The 25,776-nt window shown below is 37.6% G+C and overlaps 1 protein-coding gene across 3 annotated transcripts in view; it reads right to left on the bottom strand.

Annotated features, from left to right (window-relative positions):
• The window catches only part of U2SURP (U2 snRNP associated SURP domain containing), a 52,132-nt gene extending 26,386 nt beyond the window's left edge, over nt 1–25,746 (bottom strand). The window contains exons 1-10 of one of the 3 annotated variants that reach the window (XM_082624706.1): nt 25,638–25,746; nt 17,042–17,086; nt 15,542–15,673; nt 7,707–7,805; nt 5,491–5,605; nt 4,794–4,927; nt 2,199–2,266; nt 1,550–1,644; nt 1,431–1,466; nt 1,261–1,343 (exon numbers count right to left, since the gene is read on the bottom strand). In XM_082624706.1, coding sequence (XP_082480832.1) covers nt 1,261–1,343; nt 1,431–1,466; nt 1,550–1,644; nt 2,199–2,266; nt 4,794–4,927; nt 5,491–5,605; nt 7,707–7,805; nt 15,542–15,673; nt 17,042–17,086; nt 25,638–25,682 — 852 coding nt within the window. In that variant the 5' untranslated portion in view covers nt 25,683–25,746. The remainder of the gene's footprint in view (nt 1–1,260; nt 1,344–1,430; nt 1,467–1,549; nt 1,645–2,198; nt 2,267–4,793; nt 4,928–5,490; nt 5,606–7,706; nt 7,806–15,541; nt 15,674–17,041; nt 17,087–25,637) is intronic. The other 2 variants (XM_082624705.1, XM_082624704.1) reach the window with 2 other exon arrangements.
• Nucleotides 25,747–25,776: the final 30 nt, after the last annotated feature.

The following is a 25,776-nucleotide window of genomic DNA, read 5'->3' as shown; positions in this document are numbered from 1 at the left end:
CTACAGCTTTCCATTCAAGTACTGGGACCTCTACAAGGGTAAAATCCTGCCTTCATGGGGCATGCACAAATCTTTTCACACCAGAAACATTCTGTTTTACATAAGTGGCCGGGTGAAGAGGCTGGGTGGCTGGAGAAATCAAAAGCACACCTTTACCTTCACTCTTCCTGCTTCTGAGATCCTGCACCTAAAATACGCTTTCTACAGCAATGGTTTGTTCAGCATTTAGCAACCTTTTTCAGGCAGCAATGATTACCACACTTAAGTCAAGGAGGAAATATTTGTTGTCAATGAAAGAAATAAAGGATCTGGTCACTTTTTCTTTTTCCAGCACCCAGCTGCCAGTGTAATCAAGAACAGAGAAAGCAAAAAAGGGTAAATATGCAATGAGGTCCAAAATATATATTATTTTTTAAAAGATCTTATTATGCAGAACAACCACTACATTCCCCATAACAATTAAGAATGAAGCAGGGGAAAGAATTAAAATATAAAAGACAAAGCAAAAATATTAGTTTGCTATTATTAAGATGAAAAAAGAAAAAAATCCATAAGGAAGTAGGCTATGCATCAGAAGGGGACAGTCTCAAAAGAATATTTTCTACCACTGGTCATATCCTGATAAATAAAATCAGCACCTAGCAAAACATTTCAAAATCAGAGGATAGTCCAGTTACAGCAAGAGGAGACAGGGACTTCCCTGGCGGTGCAGTGGTTAAGAATCTGCCTGCCAATGCAGGGAACACGGGTTTGAGCCCTGGTGTGGGAAGATCCCACATGCCGCGGAGCAACTAAGCCTGTGCGCCACAACTACAGTGCCCAGGTGCTGCAACTACCACATGCCTAGAGCACGTGCTCCACAACAGAGAAGCCACCACAACAAGAAGCCCGCACGCCACCACGAAGAGTAGCCCCGACTCACTGCAACTAGAGAAAGCCTGCGCACAGAAAGGAAGACCCAACGCAGCCAAAAACTTTTAAAAGAAATAAGAAGAAGAGCAAAGCTAAATAAATGTATTTAAAAAAAAAAAAAAAGAAAAGAAAGAAAGAGGAGACAAGCCCTTAGGAATTATAGCAAGAAAATTCGACCCATACTGCTAAGGCTCAATTTCACAAGATAATTTTAGAGACTTATCTAGTTCCACCAAATCTGCTTACTTCAAATTCTTGACTTCATTTTTTTTAATGACTGACAAAGCAGTTTTCCTACAAAAGTATACAGCATATGAGCCAACATTCATCTTACTTTTCTAATATTACCTGTGGATTAATGTTTCCAAGGTATAAATTAGTAGTGCTTGGATCTCCTACATCATGTGAGCCAGGTGCATAATCATCGAGAACTAGGACAAAGAAGAAAAAATTATAACCTGCAAAATACAAAGTTTGGACAATTTCTATGAATTAAAAAAAGCAAAAAACTGTATTACCACCAGATGATCTGTTTCTTCTTGAAGGCGCATCCACTTTAAAAGGGGGAAAAGAAAACAATTCTTAGTTTTTGGAATAGTTCGTCACAAAAACAAACATTAAAATAAATGTCACTTACTAGAACGACGCTGACCATCAGAATCTGACTGAGGCGGCTCAAATCGACTTAATCTGCCTTTTGTTTTATGTCTCTCATCACGCTCTTCTTGAATTCTGTTGAAAATATATATAATCACTAATAACGAGCCAAAATTTGTTTGTTCACATTTAATAACAGAACTTATCCAGATATCATCTTGAAATAACCTGAAATATTTGTGTGTAATGCCAGTACTGACAACCAAGATTAAAGAGTCCCTCAGCTACAAGCCATGAGCAAACTTCTGACATATCATGTAAGCAGTAGAATACAAAGCCCACTTCTAAGGTGAGAAGGAAATTCAACATTAAAACCACTTAATTTGTTCTTTCTTAGCTAAAGGTTGACCACTCCTCACCCATATCTCAGTGACTATATTGTTTCCACTGCAAACAGGACTCTGGACATTAGTTAAATCAATTTAATTGCATCCACATAACAGAAGCAACCTAGATGCTGGACAAAAGGCTAATTTCATTTTCAAACATAACCCACAAAATAATCTAAAACAGCCTCATGGTAAGCCAGTTAGTAAAAACGAATTGGTAGACTACATTCTTCATACCTGCATCTATAAGTATCAGCTCAAAATACCTACGAGAGCCATTCTCAACACTGTAAAACTTACTGTTTCAATTCTTCTTTGAAGAGTTCCAAATTGCTTTTTTTCTTTTCTTTCTCGCCTTTCTTCAGTGGCTATGAAGGATATGATAAGTTATACTTCAAAGAAAACAAGGTTAAACAAAACTAATGGTTCGATAATCAGATCACTTTAAATAAACTTTTATTTTAGTGCCAATTATGATCTTATTATTTAAATTAAAAAGAAAGAATGCTTCTGTTACCACTGAACTTTCCTTCCTATTTTCTAAAACTGAGAATTTACCACATTATTAAAACAACAAGGAGCAGTCTTAAAGGAGCCACCAACTCTATCCCCTGCCCCGCCCCTGCCCCAAAGCCTACAATACTTAGGCCGGAATGCTGCTGGAAGGGTACTGGAGGGAAAATCAATAAACATAAAGTAACTGAACTGCCATGTAAATAACTGCCGTGAACAACTACCAAAAATACGCACCCTTCAAAACAATCACCTTAGAAGGAAATGAATTACTGAAACCAACAGTAACACCGCTGGAATTCCTCTCTTAAAACTGCTTCCAGGGCTTCCCTGGTGGCGCAGTGGTTGAGAGTCCACCTGCCGATGCAGGGGACACGGGTTCACGCTCCGGTCCGGGAAGACCCCACATGCCGCGGAGCGGCTGGGCCCGTGAGCCATGGCCACTGAGCCTGCGCGTCCGGAGCCTGTGCTCCGCAACGGGAGAGGCCACAACAGTGAGAGGCCCGCGTACCGCCAAAAAAAAAAAAAAAAACGGCTTCCAAAAATGCTTTTGGAATCCCTCTTTTGAAAGTGCCAAAATAATTCAATGGGGGAGAATAGTCTTTTCAACAAATGGAAGTACGGCAATTGAATATCCACCCATAAAAAAGAATGAAGTTGGACCTCTACCTCATACCATATACAAAAATTAACTCAAATGGTTCACAGACCTAAATATAAGACCTAAAAACATAGGAGTGAACCATCATGAGCCTGAATTCGGCAACAGTTTCTTAGATATGACACCATGAGAAACAAAAGAAAAAGCAACAACAACAAAAAATTGATAAACTAAACTTCACTAAAATTAAAAGCTTTTGTTATTCAAAGGACACTAACAAAAAAGGGCAAAGCCAACCCACAAACTGGGAGAAAACAACATAGTTGATAAGAGACTTGACTCTAGAAGCTGTAAAATACTCTTACAACTCAACAATAAAAAGACAAATAACTCAATTAAAAAATGCACCAAGGATCTGAAAAGACATTTCTCTACAGAAGACTCCCAAGTGGATGATAAATAAAATGATGCTCAACATTACTAGGCAAGTGCAAATCAAAACCACAATTAGATACAACTTCACACCCACTCAGTTGACTGAAATAATTTTAGCAAGTGGTGATGAAGATGTAGAAAAACTGGAACACTCATATATACACTGCTGATGGGACTGTAAAGTGGTACAGCTACTTTGGAAAACAGTATGGCAGTTTCTCAAAAGGTTAAACAATTAGTGACCATATGACCAGCAATTCCACTCCTAGGAATATAAAAGAATTAAAAATATATGTCCACACAGAAGCCTATACATGAATGTTTTCAGAAGTATTGCTCATAATAGCCAAAAAGTAGAAACAACCCAAATGTCCATCAAGTAATAAACGGATCAGCAATATGAGCTATATCTGCAAAATGGAATGTTATTCAACCATAAAAAGGAATAAAGTACTGATATATATACCAAAATGTAGATGAACTTTGAAACATTATGCTAAAAAGCCAGACACAAAAGGCCATATGCTGTATGATTCCATCTGCATGAAATGTCCAGAACAGGCAAATCCAAAGAGATAGAAAGTAGATTAGTGGTTGCCAGAGGTTAGGGATGACTGAAATTAAGTATAAGGTTTCCTTCTGGGATGATAAAAATGCTTCAAAATTAGAGATTAGTGACTGTTGCACAACTGTCAACATACGTTAAAAAAACACTTAATAAAGCTGTTTTTTAAATTGCTTTCAGAGCTATTTTAAAAGTCACACAAGAAAAATCAGTCTCACTATTCAGCATAATCACATTTCCTCAAATCTGGCTCCAAATGACAAGACCCACATCTACCTACCATCCCCCATGAAAAAATCCCACTCTCAAAACATAAAGACTTTCTAACACTGAGAATATTTAAAGGAAAGTGTCACTAGTTCTGATAGTAAATCCAAATAAATTCCAAAAATGTTCCAGGCAACAGACACATTGTTGGAGTACACCGTCTTCCAAAGTAATTGATACTACACATGCTGATATTTAAATACCCAAGTTCAGCATTGCTTAAAAAGACAATCCCATTATTTTACATTTATGCCTATACTATAGTTAACTTTCAACTTGCAGTATGCTATGAGTAACAGCAAATGTTCACTGCTCAACAAACATAAAAAGAGTATCATCTATGTGTCCTAATTTATTATCTCTCATCTAGGAAGGTTAAACATCAAAACTCAACATCTACTACCAAAATAATTAGAAACGAGAAACCAAAGTCCTGCTTACAGTGGAAGTGCAGAAAATATTATTGGCAATGTCATCTCTGAACATAAATGGTCAATTTTTAAGTATGACTTACAGGTTTTTTGGTTTCTATCACAAGAAGAGATGGTGGTCTTTCATTGGATGACTGATTTGGAGGATTTTTTTGATCTGCAAATCTTGAAGATGGCTTATAGATTTTACCTCTTTTTTCATCTGTTTCATGTTCTTCTGAAATTTAAAATACTAAGTTTCAAAACTAATTTCACATTATGTGGATTTTGTTTACTTACTATTTTTATTAAAAATAAACACAACTTAGTAAAATGTTTTTAGTATTAAGATATATCACTAGTGACAAAATATGAAATTCAATTCAAATATTATTCAAATATTACTGCCTTACTCTCAAAAATACTAATTTAATCATTTTATAGTAAAACTATAAAACCTGTAAAATGGTACAGCTACTTTGGAAAACAGTACAGCAGTTTCTCAAAAGGTTAAACAACAGTTACCATATGAGTAGCAACTCCACTCCTAGGAATATATAGTAAAACTATAAAATACTTGAAAATGTTTGCAAAGTTCTCTGCTATCTTGAAACCTGAAAGGTACTAAAAACATTTTTTAAACTTATCTGGCTCCAATCTGTCATTAATCCACATTTGGCCATTAATTTTACTAATCATTATCACCACTAGAGGGTGCTGATAGAAAGGAAACATGAAACTCAAAAGCAATTCAACCAAGACTTTTTGGGTTTGCTCAAGGACTGTAATATTCACACTAACCTTTAGCTGCATTAACAACACCTCCGCGCACAAACGTTTTCACTTTATTACCATCACCTCCTTCAAAGGCAGCAAGAAATTCCTCATAAATTTCAGCAGCTGCCTTTTCATCCTCCTAAATACACACGAAAATATTAACATCACTTGATACAAAAATTACTGTACATATGGTGAAACTCATCCAAGAATAATGTAAATAAAACCTCTCCCTCCAATGGGGAAAGCAGGTTATTAAGCAACCTTAACAGGCGGTAATATCTAATGCTTAGTAGATATTTAAGATACTAATTAACACTGGAATTAAGAGGGGCTTTGCTCCTCTACAGGTAATTTGTGGAACAAGAAAAGGACCCACTAGGGGCCTCCCTGGTGGCGCAGTGGTTGAGAGTCCGCCTGCCGATGCAGGGGGTGCGGGTTCGTGCCCCGGTCTGGGAGAATCCCATATGCCGCGGAGCGGCTGGGCCCGTGAGCCGTGGCCGCTGGGCCTGCGCGTCCGGAGCCTGTGCTCCGCAACGGGAGAGGCCACAACAGTGAGAGGCCCGCATACCGCAAAAAGAAAAAAAAAAAAAAAAAAAAGAAAAGGACCCACTAAGTAAATCTGTTTAGAGACAATGCAAGGGTCCAACTGTATGACAACTGACTACACAAAATATATTATTCAATTAATGTTTATGACATTTCTAAGGCACAACAATTTAACTCTGAATATAAACATTTCTTTCACAAACCACTGAAGACATGAGTATTAGAAGTCTGAAGAACCAATATCTCCAGACAGTTGGCATTAAAGAAAAAAACCTCAAAAGAACCTTGACAATTATAACTATTCTAAATGTCCCCAAAACATGTATGAATAGGAAGGCCAACAGAACAGAACAGAAAATACAGAAATAAATCCAATAGCACATGGAAATTTAGTATTCAATAAAAGGGGCCTCTCAAATCAGTGGAGAATAGACGGACTTTTCAATGAATGATGGTGGGATAATTTGATAGTTATTTGAAAAAAAAAGATAAAAATGAACCAATTCTTCATACCACATACCAGGAGAAATTGCAAATGAATCAGATTTAATTTTTTTAAAATTTAAGTATTGGGAAAAACAAGAAGAAATTCCTTTAAAAGCTTGGAGTAAAAAAATGTAAACTGAAAAACCAGGAATCGTAAGACTGATAATAAATCTGACCATACAACAAAAAATAGTTTCTGCATGGAAAAAAAACACCAGAAGCAAAATAAAAAGGCAATCAACAAACTGAGTAAGAACACTGTACCTTATGTCATAGACAAGTGTTACAATATACTTAATACAGGAGTTTCTAAAAACAGAGATATCCTACTAACTTAGAGGAATACTGGTTTAGATATGAGCAGACAGTTCACAAAATCAAACACAAGAAAAGTTGTTCAACCTTACTTATAAAAGAAATGCAAATTTAAAACTACACTGAGATACCATTTTTTCACTTAGCAGATTGGCAAAAGTCCTTCAAAAATACTGGCAAGGCTACGGGGAACCAACCTCTCAAAAAACACTGCTTACAGGGATGCAAAATGGACCTGCCCATATATATGAGAGACCAATTTAACACTATCTAGCAGAATTACAGCTATGCATTTACCATTCAACCCAGTAATCTCACTTATAGGAATATACCCTAAAGATACACTAGGAATAAACCCATATGCCTAGCACTATCCCTAAGTGCACTACTGGAAACGGCAAAAGACCAAAACACAAATGCCCTCAATAGGCATTGTAGTGAATGTAGGATTTTAGTGAATAAACTATGGCATAGCTATAGAGCTATAAAAAAAGAACAAGCAATATTTCAATATACTTCCAGTAATCTCTGAGATATAATGTTAAGTGAAAGAAACAAGGGGGAGAAAAGTGTACTGAATATAGCAAGCTATTGTTCATCTAAGAAAGAGCAGGCACAACATACATTTATACAAACTTGCTTATACAAAAAGAATAGACCAGAAAACAATCAAAACTCTTACACAGAAGAGAGGAAATGTTGGAGGGGACAGGGATAAAGCTGGACTTCTCCGAATAGATCTTGTGTTATAATAAGACTTAACTTGGGGTGGGAGCTGAGAAGACACTGGACGTCAAGAATCTTTGAAAAACATCTCTCTACTGTCCATACACTTAACGCCTCCTTAGACACACTTATAAAGATAACTAAAAATACATTTTAAGCATTACCTTCTTCTTTAATTCTTCTTGCTCCTTCTTACTTAAAGTTCGCTTAGCTGTACTCATTTTTCCAATACTGAATGCTTTAAGTTTGTTTTCTAGAAGAGGCTGTGAAAAGAAATAAAAAGCATACCTTTACATACACATTATCGATTTAACTTGTTATTAACCTCAAGGTTAATAACTTACAAAAGCCACTTTTAAATACATAAAGTAAAAATAAAACACAAAGAGAGACATAAAGGCTTAGAACTCATTCAACCTACTTGGCGACAAGAATAAAAGCACTTGAGGAAGGAAAGTATAGATGTTTCTGGGCCAAAGAAGCAGTGATAGAAAACAGACGTTCAAATAGGGAGAAAGAGGCATCTACTTCCATGGTTCAGTAGCAGGAATCATTACCATCTAGAGCCCCCAATTCAGGTACAAAAATCGCATCACTTCCTTTTGTAATTCAGTAAATTACCTAATTCTTCATCAACAAAACTCATGTTTATGAACAAAATAATTTCATTTTCATTGCTGGGAAAATATCACATACTGTGTTCTAGGTTTCACACAAGTAAACAGTCATCAATTAATTGTGAATATGAGAAAATAGTATTTTAATGAATTCTTCATTTATGTAACTTAGAAGCAATTTCCTTGTAAATATGGTTTGAACAAATTGTAGACTTTTAATTGTTCAGTTATTTATTTGAATGATAATTTTGAGTCATAAACTTTTAAAAGAGAGGAAATGTTTATTAAATACAGACTAGAATGGTTCAAGATGGCGGAGTAGAAGGACGTGCTCTCACTCCCTCTTGCGAGAGCACAGGAATCACGACTAACTGCTGAGCAGTCATCAACAGGAAGACACTGGAACTCATCATAAAACATATCCCACATCCAAAGACAAAGGAGAAGCCACAATGAGAGGGTAGGAGGGGCGCAATCACAGTAAAATCAAATCCCGTAACTGCTGGGTGGGTGACTCACAAACTGGAGAACACTTATACCACAGAAGTCCACCCACTGGCATGAAAGTTCTGAGCCCCACGTCAGGCTTCCCAACCTGGGGGTCTGGCAACGGAGGGAGGAATTCCTAGAGAATCAGACTTTGAAGGCTAGCAGGATTTGATTGCAGGACTTCGACAGGACTGGGGGAAAGAGAGACTCCACCCTTAGAGGGCACAAAGTAGTGTGTGCATCGGGGCCAAGGGGAAAGAGCAGTGACCCCAAGAGAGACTGAACCAGACCTACCTGCTGGTGTTGGAGCGTCTCCTGCAGAAGCGGGGGGCGGCTGTGGCTCATGTGAGGACAAGGACACTGGCAGCAGAAGTTCTGGGAAGAACTCTTTGGTGTGAGCCTTCCCAGGGTCCGACATTGGCCCCACCAAAGAGCCCAGGTAGGCTCCAGTGTTGGGTCGCCTCAGGCCAAAAAGCCAACAGGGAGGGAATTCAGCCCCACCCATCAACACACAAGGGGATTAAAGTTTTACTGAGCTCTACCCACCATCAGTCCCTCCCGACAGGAAACTTACACAAGCCTCTTAGATAGCCTCATCCACCAGAGGGCAGAGAGCAGAAGCAAGAACAACTACAATCCTGCAGCCTATAGAACAAAAACCACATTCACAGAAAGATAGACAAGATGAAAGGCAGAGAGCTATGTACTAGATGAGGGAACAAGATAAAACCCCAGAAAAACAACTAAATGAAGTGGAGATAGGCAACCTTCCCGAAAAAGAATTCAGAAGAATGATAGTGAAGATGATCCAGGACCTCAGAAAAAGAATGGAGGCAAAGATCGAGAAGATGCAAGAAATGTTTAACAAAGACCTAGAAGAGTTAAAGAACAAACAAACAGAGATGAACAATACAATAACTGAAATGAAAAATACAGTAGAAGGAATCAATAGCAGAATAACTGAGGCAGAAGAATGGATAAGTGACCTGGAAGACAGAATGGTGGAATTCACGGCTGCGGAACAGAATAAAGAAAAAAGAATGAACAGAAATGAAGACAGCCTAAGAGAGCTCTGGGACAACATTAAATGCAACAACATTCTATTATAGAGGTCCCAGAAGGAGAAGAGAGAGAGAAAGGACCCCAGAAAATATCTGAAGAGATTACAGGTGAAAACTTTCCTAACATGGGAAAGGAAACAGCCACATAAGTCCAAGAAGATCAGAGAGTCCCAGGAAGGATAAACCCAAGGAGCAACATGCCGAGACACATAGTAATCAAATTGGCAAAAATTAAAGACAAAGAAAGATTATAGAAAGCAACAAGGGAAAAATGACAACATACAAGGGAACTCCTATAAGGTTAACAGCTGATTCCTCAGCAGAAACTCTACAAGCGAGAAGGGAGTGGCAGGACATATTTAAAGTGATGAAAGGGAAGAACCTACAACCAAGATTACTCTACCTGGGAAGGATCTCATTCAGATTCGATGGAGAAATCAAAAGCTTTACAGACAAGCAAAAGCTAAGAGAATTCAGCACCACCAAACCACCTCTACAATAAATGCTAAAGGAACTTCTCTAAGTGGGAAACACAAGAGAAGAAAAGGACCTACAAAAACAAACCCAAAACAATTAAGAAAATGGTCATATGAACATACATATCGATAATTACCTTAAATGTGAATGGATTAAATGCTCCAACCAAAAGACACAGGCTTGCTGAATGGATACAAAAACAAGACCCATATATATATGCTGTCTACAAGAGACCCACTTCGGACCTAGGGACACATACAGACTGAAAGTGAGGGGATGGAAAAAGATATTCCATGCAAATGGAAATCAAGAAAAAGCTGGAGTAGCAATACTCATATCAGATCAAATAGACTTTAAAATAAAGAATGTTACAAGAGACAAGGAAGGACACTACATAAGGATCAAGGGATCAAAGAAGAGATAACAATTGTAAATATATATGCACCCAACACAGGAGCACCTCAATACATAAGGCAACTGTTAACAGCTATGAAGGAGGAAATCGACAGTAACACAATAATAGTGGGAGACATTAACACCTCACTTACACTAATGGACAGATCATCCAAAAAGAAAATAACGAAACACACGCTTTAAATGACACAAAAGACCAGATAGATTTAATTGATATTTATAAGACATTCCATCTAAAAACAACAGAATACGCTTTCTTCTCAACTGCTCATGGAACATTCTCCAGGATTGATCATATCGTGGGTCACAAATCAAGCCTTGGTAAATTTAAGAATACTGAAATCTTATCAAGTATCTTTTCTGACCACCACACTATCAGACTAGATATCAATTACAGGATAAAAACTGTAAAAAATACAAACACATAGAGGCTAAACAATATGTTACTAAATAACCAAGAGATCACTAAAGAAATCAAAGAGGAAATTAAAAAATACCTAGAGACAAATGACAATGAAAACCTCGATCCAAAACCTATGGGATGCAGCAAAAGCCGTTCTAAGAGGGGAGTTTATAGCAATTCAAGCCTACCTCAAGAAACAAGAAAAACGTCAAATAAACAACCTCACCTTACACCTAAAGGAAGTAGAAAAAGAAGAAAAACAAAACCCAAAGTTAGCAGAAGGAAAGAAATCATAAAGATCAGAGAAGAAATAAATGAAATACAAACAAAGAAAACAATAGAAAAGATCAATAAAACTTAAAGCTGGTTCTTTGTGAAGATAAACAAAATTGATAAACCATTAGCCAGACTCATCAAGAAAAAGAGGGAGAGGACTCAAATCCATAAAATTAGAAATGAAAAAGGAGAAGTTACAACAGACACCACAGAAATACAACACATCCTAAGAGACTACTACAAGCAACTCCATGCCAATAAAATGGACAACCTGGAAGAAATGGACAAATTCTTAGAAAGGTATAACCCTCCAAGACTGAACCAGGAAGAAATAGAAAATATGAACAGACCAATCACAAGTAATGAAATTGAAACTGTGATTAAAAATCTTCCAACAAACAACAGTCCAGGGCCAGATGGTTCCACAGGTGAATTCTATCCAACATTTAGAGAAGCGCTAACACCCATCTTCCTCAAACTCTTCCAAAAACTGCAGAGGAAGGAACACTCCCAAACTCATTCTAGGAGGCCCCCATCACCCTGATACCAAAACCAAACAAATATACTACAAAAAAAGAAAACTACAGACCAATATCACTGAAGAACACAGATGCAAAAATCTTCAACAAAATATTAGCAAACAGAATCCAACAACACATTAAAAGGATCATACACCTTCATAAAGTGGGATTTATCCCAGAGATGCAAGGATTCTTCAATATACGCAAATCAATCAATGTGATGCACCATGTTAACAAACTGAAGAAGAAAAACCATATGATCATCTCAATAGATGCAGAAAAAGCTTCTGACAAAATTCAACACCCATTTATGATAAAAACTCTCCAGAGAGTGGGCATAGAGGGAACCTACCTGAACATAATAAAGGCCATATACGACAAACCCACAGCAAACATCATTCTCAATGGTGAAAAACTGAAAGCATTTCCTCTAAGATAAGGAACAAGACAAGGATGTCCACTCTCGACACTATTATTCAACATAGTTTTAGAAGTCCCAGCCACAGCAATCAGAGAAGAAAATGAAATAAAAGGAATACAAATTGGAAAAGAAGAAGTAAAACTGTCACCGTTTGCAGCTGACATGATACTATACATAGAGAATCCTAAAGATGTCACCAGAAAACTACTAGAGCTAATCAATGAATTTGGTAAAGTTGCAGGATACAAAATTAATGCACAGAAATCTCTTACATTCCTATACACTAATGATGAAAAATCTGAAAGAGAAATTAAGGAGGAACTCCCATTTACCATTGCAAGGAAAAGAATAAAATACCTAGGAATAAACGTACCTAGGGAGACAAAAGACCTGTATGCAGAAAACTATAAGACACTGATGAAAGAAATTAAAAATGATACAAACAGATGGAGAGGTATACCATGTTCCTGGATTGGAAGAATCTATATTGTGAAAATGACTATACTACCCAAAGCAATCTATAGCTTCAACGCAATCCCTATCAAATTACCAATGGCATTTTTCACAGAACTAGAACAAAAAATCTTAAAATTTGTATGGAGACACAAAAGGCCCTGAATAGCCAAAGCAGTCTTGAGGGGGAAAAAATGAAGCTGGAGGAATCAGACTCGCTGACTTCAGACTATACTACAAAGCTACAGTAGTCAAGACAGTATGGTACTGGCACAAAAACAAATACAGATCAATGGAACAGGATAGAAAACCCAGAGATAAACCCAAGCACCTGTGGTCAACTAATCTATGACAAAGGAGGCAAGGATATACAATGGAGAAAAGACAGTCTCTTTAATAAGTGGTGCTGGGAAAACTGGACAGCTACATGTTAAAGAATGAAATTAGAATACTCCCTAACACCATGCACAAAAATAAACTCAAAATGGATTAGAGACCTAAATATAAGACCAGACATTATAAAGCTCTTAGAGGAAAACATAGGAAGAATACTCTTTGACATAAATCACAGCAAGATCTTTTTTGATCCACGTCCTAGAGTAATGGAAATAAAAACAAAAGTAAACAAATGGGACCTAATGAACCTTAAAAGCTTTTGCAAAGCAAAGGAAACTACAAACAAGACGAAGAGACAACCCTCAGAATGGGAGAAAATATTTGCAAACAAATCAATGGACAAAGGATTAATCTCCAAAATATATAAACAGCTCATGCAGCTCAATATTAAAAAAAACAAACCACCCAATCAAAAAATGGGCAGAAGACCTAAATAGACATTTCTCCAAAGAAGACATACAGATGGCCAGAAGCACATGAAAAGCTGCTCAACATTACCAATTACTAGAGAAATGCAAATCAAAACTACAATGAGGTAACACCTCACACCAGTTAGAATGGGCATCATCAGAAAATCTACAAACAACAAATGCTAGAGAGGGTGTGGAGAAAAGGGAACCCTCCTGAACTGTTGGTGGGAATGTAAATTGATATAGCCACTATGGAGAACAGTATGGAGGTTCCTTAAAAAACTAAAAACAGAATTACCATATGACCCAGCAATCCCACTACTGGGCATATACCCAGAGAAAACCATAATTCAAAAACACACATGCACCCCAATGTTCACTGCAGCACTATTTACAATAGCCAGGTTATGGAAGCAACTTAAGTGCCCATGGACAGACGACTGGATAAAGAAGACGTGGTACATACATACAATGGGATATTACTCAGCCATAAAAAGGAACAAAACTGGGTCATTCGTAGAGATGTGGATGGATCTAGAGACTGTCATACAGAGTGAAGTAAGTCAGAAAGAGAAAAACAAATATCATATATTAACGCATATATGTGGAACCTAGAAAAATGGTACAGATGAACTGGCTTGCAGGGTAGAAATTGAGACCCAGATGTACAGAACAAACGTATGGACACCAAGGGGGAAAGCGGTGAGGGGTGGTGGTGGTGTGATGAATTGGGACATTGGGATTGACATATATACACTAATATGTATAAAATGGATAACTAATAAGAACCTGCTGTATAAAACAATAAATAAAATTCAAAAATACAGCATAAAATATTAATCTGCAGTTGAAATCTGAAGGTTTCTCTCTCACCTACCAAAATGAGAAGTTAACCAATTATGACATTAAACTATCAACCCCTTGGTTATTAAACAGGCTTGCCCTTGGCAAGATACAAAATAGAAAAGTAATATTGCTGCAAACTACTTCCAGGTTACATTAAAATCTCTTTAAAAAAAATAAAGCAGTTCATAACTCAAAAGTCAATACTGGGTTTCACAAACACATTCAAAGTAAATTTTTTCCGAAAATAGAAAGGAAAATGTTTTGCGATCATTCAGCACCTTTGGTTTCAACTGCTGAAGTTTAAACAAATGGTAAAATTACATACAAATTCAATGAGAAACATACTTTTACAAAGCAAAATTTTTGTCCTCAATTTTATCTATATCCTAAGAGCTAAACTTAGACACCTAAGAGAGAAATGGTTAAGGAAATTATGGAACACTTACTCAAAAAATATAATCATCCATTAAAAAGTTTGTTTACAGAGTTTTTCCTAAAATTAAAAAAAATTCGACCTGAAGAATCTTTTAAAATGTGTTCCTATAAAATGGACCTCAGCAAAGTAAAAATATGTTTATGTTTAAAAATATTAAACAAGAAAAATAAAGTGTTATCAGTATCAATACTGGCTGGTAATGACTGTCCTCTTTATTATATTTTCCAAATTTAACCATGACAAGAAAACATTATTTGAAATTAAAAAAAGACTAAAAGAACACGAGAGTACTTTGCAGATACAGGAAATGAAGATGCTCCTTCTCTGGGTGCTTGCAGCACCCTGGGAATTGCACTGACCAGAGTGAACAGCACCTGCTCCTGTTAGCTTCCCAGGCTGGGACTATGTATAAGCTGAGAACAAGAAGTGTGTTTTAATCATCTGTGTATTTCCAGTGACTGGCCTCTGGCACTTGGTTCAGTAAAGGTTTGGCATAAGGGGATAACAATAAATCTATTAACCATTTTACATTCAAAACACTCCTTGGTTTTTTAAAATAAAATTAAAAATTTTAAACGAAACATATCTTACATATGAGCTAAAAAACATTTCCTTAGATGAGTTTGAATTTATTGTTAACCCAAATAGAATAATGAGTGCTATTTTCAAATAGTACAAGATGAAACAACAAGTACAAAACCAAGATATTCAACTACCAAATTCAATCAAGGGCAGATCAAAATCATTATCTATCCTTTCTTATCTTTATCAATACTTACTCTTGAGAGATTCTGATGAGGAGAGTCACAAACGTTTTCACGGGTACTTTCATTCCTATAATTATGCTTTCTTGGGCTCTTGGGTCGTGTCCGACTTGGCATATCACTATCTGAGGGTCCAGATGCATCCATCTTCGAGAAAAGGAAAATGAGTTTTTAAACATCATATATGTAGTACTGAAACTAGAATCAACCCAAATGTTCAAATATTGACAAACTTCATTTTACACTATCAAAATATTTCACTAATTATCCCTTAATCCCATCCCTTAATACCACTGATTTCATCAGAAAAGTTCTTAAGTACAGAAAGTTTTCAATAATTCTAACTTGCACTTGAAAGATCAAATTTTATATCACTAACAAATAGTTGTTTTCCTTAAAAGAACAGGTTAGTTTCCTTCATTTTCAAGAAAATATCTGCCAAACACCCAAGTCTGACTAACCACAGTTTGTCTGTCAGTTGTACCTTCAAGTAAAAATGGTATTCCATGAAAGGAGGAGCCAGTTTTATTTCACAACTTAAACAACCCCACAAGTATTACACTCTTCCTCAAGACAAACACCCCACTTTGGCAAGCAGAAGTGCCTTATATGTGCCTCCCGTTTCATCACTCAGAACGTTAAAAACACCCATACACAAGGACAAGATTTAATATCAGTAATTTTTACTGCTTCATCAAGAACATCCTTAAGTGAAACTAGCATATTTTTACTGTGTCTGGAAGGGAAGAACACAATGACTACTAGCACATTTTGGTGACACTGCCTTGATTCATGCTAAGGTGCCAACAGTTTACCCATCAATTGCTTTTGCACCATCAGAACACATGTCAACACAGTGATGGCAAATGCTGTCTTAGTGTTATTACAGAATAGCTCAGCCACCCTGAAAAATTCTCAGCAACCCCAGGGGTCTGAAGACCACACTCTTAGCACTGCTATAGTAACACGTGTAAAGGAAAGTTTATCGCAGTATTATTCAAAACGTCAAAAAGCTTGAAACAAAACGTCTATGCCCATCAACAGAGAAATAGCTTGATAAATAATTGCACCTCCCCCGTGGAAAATTAAGATGCCATTAGAAAGACTAGATTAGAAAGACTAGATTAGAGCTGTATCTGTCGACTTGCAGGGATTTGCAATAGGTGTACTGTGCACTGTGAAAAGAAATGTGTATAACACAAAACTTGTTTAAAAAAAAGTATAAGCACACACACCTATGTATGTACAAAATTTTACAAGCACAGTAAAAAAAAAAAAAAAGGAAATATACACACTTGGTTTCTAACATGGTTTGAGGGGCCAACTTATGTGAATAACAGAACACAAAAAAAGAACACAGAACATCTAGCAAAAAAGGTTAAAGAAAATATGCACATACAACGCAATCATATTTATTTATCAAGTAAAATCATTAAGGGACACATCAAGTAGGGATATATACAAAAAGAAATTACATTTTAAGGAAAAAAGACAACGATTGCCTTTTATACTCACGTGGGCATCTGAAGATCCAGATGAATGAACATCTGATGATCTGGTCTGCAAGCATTAAAAATAAAAACCAACATTTAAATAATCAGAAAATGTATTATGCTAACAAAACAAGTATTTCTCGTGTTACACAATCTTTCCCAACTTGTAGCAATTTCTTCTCAGCTAATAAAACCTAACAAAGGCAATCTCTGACTTACAAACAAAAATTGTGATCCAAAATAAATGTGTCAGTCAAGTTCAGTCTTCAAATAATGGCACTTTCCAATAAGGTCAAGTGTTAAAGCTTCACCTGATTTTGTTTTAATTGATCTACATTTCAGATTACATATGGCATATAATAATTTATTTGATTTTTCACTATGCAGCAAAGGATGAAGAAGCCAAGCTATAACACTATTAACTAAATAAATAATATGTGGTATCTTTCTTAAGTTTTAATTGGAGGCCCAGAATTTAACTCTGGTACTGAGTTGTTTTTATTTTTCAAGGTATTGGGTAGTGAGATTTTACTTATTTTATATATATATTTAAGTATTAAAAGTGAAATCAAGAATCTTGAGATCACAAGTACCTCATCGATCCTAGCTCCCAGTTCTAGATTTCAAATGTAATGCACAAGACAATATATTCATTTTTAAGAAAAAATTGAAGATTTGTATGATATAGAAAAAAGCCAATAAGATTCCTATGGGTCCACACAGTACTGCTTTACTTATCTTGTTGAAACATAAGGCTAAGAACAGCTGATCGGATTTTCATACTGAATCAATTTATTCCTCTGAACTCCATACTGAACCCTAGGCAAAATCAGCCCAAGACAACCAAGCACTGAGCCATCAGCCATCTCCATTCTTTCTACCCATCTTTTTTCTGTCCCCAACTTTTATTGTGTCCCTCCTATTTCACTTTCTTCTCCCTGCTAACCTTTCCTAAAAGGCAAGGTAGCATGAAAGAAATTTTTTTATATTTAAATTTAACCCTGTGGGGCTTCCCTGGTGGCACAGTGGTTGAGAGTCCGCCTGCCGATGCAGGGGACACGGGTTCGTGCCGCGGTCCGGGAAGATCCCACATGCCGTGGAGCGGCTGGGCCTGTGAGCCATGACCGCTGAGCCTGCGCGTCAGGAGCCTGTGCTCCGCAATGGGAGAGGCCACAACAGTGAGAGGCCCGCATACCGCAAAAAAAAAAAAAAAAAAAAAAAATTTAACCCTGTGAAACCTACTTTGAATCAGTTTGAAATGCACCCATTTGCAGACACTTAAAAAACACAAGAGAATAAATAACTCCTCTTAAAAAAGAAAAAAACAGTTCCATCAAGAGACTGAGTGAATTGAGGAGAAAAAAAAAATTCAATTGCCTTCTAATATACCACTGTTAACCTGCTAGGTAACAAAAATAACACGGTAATCATAATAGTGAGAAAAAACATAAAACACCTAGAAACCAACTAAAGAAATATGTACCACCTGTGCGAAGAAAATACAAACTTCACAGAAGAGTTGTTATTCAAGTCAACTTTTGAAAAGATTTATCACATTCCTAGATGGGAAAACTCATTATTAAGACAAAGTCAACTACACCTAAATTTATTTATGCATTTAATGCAATTTCATTCCACAGCTCAAAATCCTAAAGGGAAGTCTCTGCAAGGGGACAAGGGGGATTGCCAAAAATAATTCTGAAGTTCACCCAGAAGAATAAGCACAAAAGAGCAGCTAAGAAAGTGCTACCCTTTCTTTAATCTATGCCACCACATCCATATCATCATTTCTAGGATTTAAAAATAACAGCATGGCTTAGGACGATCCATCAGCTGATTTCAATTAACCTAAGATGGTCATATTTACTGCAAACCAAACATTTTCCACTGATACGCTACACAGCATCAGAATGAAATTTTAGGCTTGAGAACAGTTAAAGAGATGCAAATACTAGTGAATAAAATTTTTAAAGGAATAACCAACTTCTAAAGCTAATGGTCCAGGTAAGCGGTAAATGTAATGCTATTTCTGAAGCCGAGTCTCTCCCTCTACTTAATCTGGAACTGCACTATGTTATTTGTCTTGGGTTTGGGTTTTATGTTTTTACTGAAGAACAGTAAATTAGTGATGCTTAAAGATCTTCTGAAGTCCACAGCACAATTCCTCATCCAAATGAAAAGACCCAAAAGCAAGAAATGAAAAGGCAAAATAAGGGAGATTTGAGGCAATAAAGAAGCAGACACAAGAAAAACTTATCTCAAGTTTGAGAAAGCAGATATAGTACAGATGTGGGGAAGGACAGCAAGGGGGGAAAAAAAAGGATCATTCTGATGGCTGCTGAGGAGACAGAGGTGAAGCCAACTAAACGATACCATAAAACTTTTCCAGCTGCTCCTACTTTACGTCAATTGAAAAACCGCCACACCTGAGTTTTCAAATTAGCAAGCTACCCACAGCAACATTCCTCCAACACCTCCACTCTGCCTAGTCCCCTCTCCATTCCCATCTGCCTCCTTCCTCCTCACATCCTCTAAAGCATCAACATTTCCACAAGTTTAACAATCACTCCCATAGGAAGCATATCAACACTTTTATTGTGCTGAGATGACTCCCAATTCCTTATCTTCAACCTTGGTGCCTCTCCTGGGTTCCAATCTGTTCTTAAACAACTTCCTGGACATCTTCACCTGCATATCTGCAAGTTCCTCACATCCTATATATATAAAATATAGTTTCCTCCCAAACTAGCTTCTCCTGTTGACCTTCTTACTTCTGACACCGAATGGTAACTCTCAATCAGTCGTAACATGCAAGTAGTAAAATGTTAAGAGCACAGACTCTGGAATCAGACTTCCTGTTTTTAGCACTTACCAGCTTTGTAAACTTGGGCCTAGTTCCTTCATCTGTAATGCTGAGTAGCACCTGCCTTATAGGATTGTTGTGAAGGACAGAGACAGGTGAAGCACTAAGAACAGTGTCTGGTACACAGAAGTGCTCAATGAGTGTTAGCCAGCAGCATTTTACCAGGGTCATCCTTGACTACTTCCCTATCCCCCATAACCAACTGAGTCAAATTCTGTTCACCCCACCTCTACTGAAATTCTTCTCTAGGGACCCTTTTTACTAAAGACACTATTGTGGTTCAGATCTTCCCTTTATTCAACCCATTTACTGGGCAACCACTTACTGGTACTGTGCCTTACATCAGAGATATAAATGTTCTTAGGAGCTAATAAATAAGAGAGACAAGTAAAACAGTGTGGCTACACCACCAGAGCACAGAGGGCAAGCAAATCTTAATGGGAGTGGGGACGACGTCAGAAAAGCTTCCCAAAGAGTATCTGAGGTGAGATTTTTGAAGCAATCTTTAATATTTATCAGCAGCACTACAAAAATCTTCAAACTAATCCTCCTCACTCCCAAATTCTTCCTAAACTATGTCTCCAGAAGAGCTTTCCTAAAGGACTTTCCTGCCTTGAATCTTCCATGGCTTTCTAATTTTATTCCATAGGTTTTAAAGCCGCCACAATTTAGCTCAATCTTATCCTTCCGTCTCAGAAACTTTTATCCCTATGCAAATGTCCTATATACATTGGCTAAACCAGAACATGTATCAATCCATTTGCCAGTGATTTATTTTCTTTACCTCACCCATCTCTTTTTTATACCTCTACGTCTACCCTTCAAAACTCTGTTCATTGTTCAAAAGACTGAAACTCCTCCATTCCTGAAGCCTCCCCACCCCACCCTCCAATCAACCATATGTCATTTCTTTCCCTAAAGTTTTAGACGCTTCTGATGGCTCCGCTTTGAACTATCATGTGTTGACTCTTTTTCCACTACACAGCATGTTCCCCAAAACTGATTATCATCTTATTTAATTTTTTCTTCCTCAGAGTCAAACAAAATCTGGCAAGTGACAGAGCCTCAATAAACTTGCTGACGTACCCAGTTGGAACAAGTACCTACACAACAAAATTGCACTCCTCACTATCAACATACTAAGCTGTCCACTCACCAACAAGTAACAGCTACCTAGCTGAATACCACTTTCCAAGACAAACCGAAGTCTACCTCTTAAAAAAATTCATCAAATCTATTGAGTTAAATAATAAACCCGAAATTATCCTTAAAATTACATCCAAAACACTACCAATACATGAAAAGTTGTAAGTACGTTTTGAATGATCTGTAATCTAAAATGAGGAAAGCCTGGTAAAAAAAATTAACTGCTCAAGGAAGAGACATCTAACAGTACCAAATAGCCTCAAGTGCTATTGGCAAATGCATCTTGCTTTTAAAAAAAATTATTTCAGCAAAGTATCTGGCATGTGGCCAATCTGCAATAAACTGTTAAAGCTACTTAACAGTACAAGAGGCAAATTATTTGTAATATTAATATTTTTGAGTTTAATATCCTGTAGGAAGTTTGGGGCTCCTTTTTCTTTCCTTGTTTTTGTTTTTCAAAAATGATGTTCTTTGTAAAAAGGGATAGAGAGGCAGGAGTCTTCAACTTGCATACCAAATGAGCCCTCCTCTCATTTGTCTTACTGGCAAATGAGTATCTTTTTGTCAATTTATCATACTTTGCAGGAAAAAAAAAAAGCTTCAGGAATAAAAACTAGAAGAGAATAAAAACTAGACTTTCAGGGCTTCCCTGGTGGCGCAGTGGTTGGGAGTCCGCCTGCCGATGCAGGGGACACAGGTTCGTGCCCCGGTCCGGGAAGATCCCACATGCCGCGGAGCGGCTGGGCCCGTGAGCCATGGCCACTGAGCCTGCGCGTCCGGAGCCTGTGCTCCGCAACGGGAGAGGCCACAACAGTGAGAGGCCCGCGTACCGCAAAAAAAAAAAAAAAAAAAAAAAACTAGACTTCCCGAAAACAAATAATTCAATCCAATAAGATAGAAAATTTTAAAAACCATATTAATAGTCATATTCGAGCACCAGTGCTACAAATACTCGAATTTCTAAAAGACACCAATCAAGAAAACGAAAGTTCCTAATTCCTCTCTCCACCCCAAAACACAGCCTTTCACCCAAAAAACTAACCACCTTATATTTTAAGATAAGACGGTTATCTTATCTTACAACCATATCATAATAAAGATTCAGTTTAAACTAAAACTGGAGAACAGAGCCTAATTTTTCAAGGTTTGTGTTTTGTTTGGAGTTTTTGATCATATTTAATTCTTTCATAGCTTCAGGTACCACCAAAAAAATGTACACAAGCAGTAATATATACCTAAGGATGATAAGCCTTGAATGGATCCTCATTATATCCATGCATGTTTCGTACAACTGAAATACTTTTGTTAATCAGCAATTAAAATAGTTCCCACACCAATTTAGCACTGGGTGTCCAAGGAAGCCAGCAGTATTTCCTACTTAGCCATTTACCTCTCTAACCCAATTTTGGACACTGGCAAAAAATAAGCACTGTCACAGAGTGAAATAACAGGGCACACAATTCCACTGTATTAGTTCTACTACCAGTACAGGGGCTGCAGAGGGAACGAGAAGACCACATTCTCTTCATATCCTCATCGTGCTGAGCAAACAACTCTTACAATCAAAATAAATTAATTTTATAAATTAAATTCTAATTTTATATGCTAAATTTAACATTTTCCTAAGCAAACAATGACAGGCTCTTTGCCTCTCCTCCCAAAAGCAAAGCTACAACATGGTACCCCTCTCCCGCAAAGCATCATTTTAGTCTGGCGATACAAGAATAAATGCACAGGAAATTTTTAGCTAATTCCCAAAACATTTACTGAATTTCTATATGTGTCAGGCTTTAAAATAAAAAGTACAGCAAAATTACACAGAAAATCAAGGGTCTCTTCATCAGGGACAACTACACATAAAGGTTAAACCATTTGACTATACAAACTTAAAATGTGATTTTTAAAGCTAAAAGAAACTGTAGAGGTTATCTAATTTAATCTCTTTATTTTGTAATTAAGACACATCAAATAATTTTGCCATTGTCAATAGCAAAAAACCCTATTATACATTTTATTTGTTAAATTACCTCAATACCTTAAATTACCTCAATTAGCTCCATTTTTTTTACTGAGGTATAAATGACATACAACACTGTATTAGTTTTGGGTATTCAACATAATGATTCAGTATTTGTATACACTGCAGAAAGATCATCACAATAAGTCTAGTTAATGGCCGTCACCAAACATAGTTACAGAGTTTTTTCTTCTTGTGATGAGAACTTTTAAGATCTACTCTCTTCTTAGCTTTCAAATATGCAATACAGTATTATTAACTATAGTCACCATGCTGTACATTACATCCTCTTGTACATTTTAAAATTAACATTTTCCTCAGGGTCTAGAAATACGATTAACAAGCATCCCTACCCATAGCAATGGGAATTTAACTACCAAAGAGTAAGAATGAACATGAAACTAAAGGATTTTTTACTCCATCTGTATGGTAGAATATGTCACTCATCTGCACTCCCCAGAGGAAGAAATCAAAACAGAGATCAAAGGCTAGAAATTCCAAACACTGTCATATTAACCAAAACGATCTTATACTCTCTCCAATAAATTCTGGACTTGTGTTAGAAATAGAAAGCAGTAATCTGAGCAGTCATTATGATAACGGCTAACACATTCTGAATCTCAGGATTAGAACTTAGCCTGACATTTTGAAAAGTAAGTACTTTTTACCTCCTCTAAGAACAAAGGGGAGAGAGGAAAGGAACTAAGTTTTTTTATGTACTTGATATTCACTCATTTAATCCTTACATCAACCCTGTAGAAAAGGGATTATGTCCATATTACAAACAAGGAAATTGAGGCTGAAAAGTTTAAGCAATTTGCCTTGATATCGCAAATATAATTTATTGCCAAGTCAGGATTTGAATCCAAATACCTTTTGTTTGTTATCAAAATGCATAATCTCTCCACTACATCATGCACCCTCCTGAGATATTTTACAGACATCGGTAGGAAATCTCTTAACAGCATCAACTGATGATAATCTAAAGCAATATAAACTAAAAAGATTACTGGAAGATCCAACAATTTACTTACAGGGAACAGCCACACAGTCACAACCGTGAGAAGTACTACTAGAGAAGGAGGCCTGAACATATATATACATTAATATGTTTTCAATGTACCCAAAGCCTCAAACAGAAGATACTTAAAATATTACGTTGAGTAGAAACAAAACTAGTGAGGCTTGTGCGTGAATTTTATGGATGCACTCACTAGCTTTAGTAACAGTTCCCTAATAGTAAGCAGGGCTGTTTTTGTCAGAGTCCGCTGAGGAAGTGGGCAGTCAGGTACCCAACTATGCCCCTCCTCACCAAGGAGAAATGTACTGGGGAGGGGAGAAACAAACAAGGAGTAAACGCAGGTTGTACAGCAGCCAAGACTGGCCCTCTACCACAGTTTCTACATAACTAAAAGATTTCTGGTAAATCCATTACTAATTACGAACTAATTATAAACATCATTCACCAAATGGCATAAAGACTATGACTGAACAGAAACTGAGAAAGCAGGTGTATAATAGCCTACGTTTCCCAGAACAAACTGTACACACAAGACTAGCCCCGTCTACCGTAAACGTAACTTCCTCATAACCTACTTACTATAATACACACTCTTTAAGAAGTAAGTCCTTAGAACCTTTAAGTATTACACTTTTTGCATCAGCATCAAAAAGCTTAACAAGTACTTCGGGCACTATTACTTTTAATATCGTGTTGGAGATGAAAAACTCAAAGCAAAAAAACGATTAAGTGACTGACCCGTCCAGGATGGCAACTTAGGACCTGATGCTAATCACAACCTAACTAACGCTAAACGACTTCTACAGCTCAGTGGTTTCACAATACGTGCACACGGTTCCCTGTAAACTCAAAAGCAATTTACTAATCTTAGGTGGCTTCCAAGTCTATGAAAGTTTTCCTTTCAGAAGAAGCGGAAGACCCCGAGTCCTCGAAAACGAGCCCTCCAATGAAGGGCTCATTCTACACTTCCTCTTATGTGAGCTAAGACCACGTGTAGAGCGTAGCATTAACCTTGGCGAGGCATCACCGCAAAGGAGAACTGCACTTCCAACCCCGCTTCCTTCCACTATTGGCCCTCCCCTCACAATTTGCGGCCCTAGAGATTTATTCCCTGGAGGACGTGAAGGAAATAGAGCGAGGCCGGAAGCGTGCGAGATCCAAACCCAAAGAGCCGAGGAAACAGAGGCAGACACTTAAGCACCGGGAAGCGATTCCCGCCTCTCCCAGGCTCTGTCCCGCGGCCTCAGAGCTCAATAAGCTGAAATACAGGGGCGCGTTTTCCCGACTTCAGACCTCAGTCTAAATCACTGATTTCACTCCAGTGCTAAGCGGGAGCCGAACTACTCAGGCCACCCGCCCTGGGCCCGCCAGTCTCGAGCCGAATCCAGGCTGGGACTAAGGGGAGATACCAGGCCTCTCAACCTGCGCACCACGGTGCGTCTGCGCCCGGCCTACCGTCGCGACCAGAACGCGGACCCCCACCCCAATCTCCTCCCTCTGGCCAGAAGCGTCTGTAGTCCCCAGACGACAGTGATACACTCACTGACTTACTAAGTCCTCTAAGAAATTACCTTTGAACTGGCCTTCTGAGAGCCGCCTGGCGTTTTGTCCGCCATCTTGAGCTTTGCCCCTCCTTCGGCAGCGGCAGCAGCGCGGGCGAGTCGAGCGCCGAAAGACTGGATCTCAGCGGAGCCCGCCTGAGGCGCGTGC

The sequence above is a fragment of the Mesoplodon mirus genome (genome assembly GCF_964341445.2).
Source record: "Mesoplodon mirus genome assembly, chromosome: 6".
Lineage (NCBI taxonomy): Eukaryota > Metazoa > Chordata > Mammalia > Artiodactyla > Ziphiidae > Mesoplodon > Mesoplodon mirus.
Note: the sequence above shows the minus strand (reverse complement) of the source record. Positions and strands in the feature narration are given on the sequence as shown.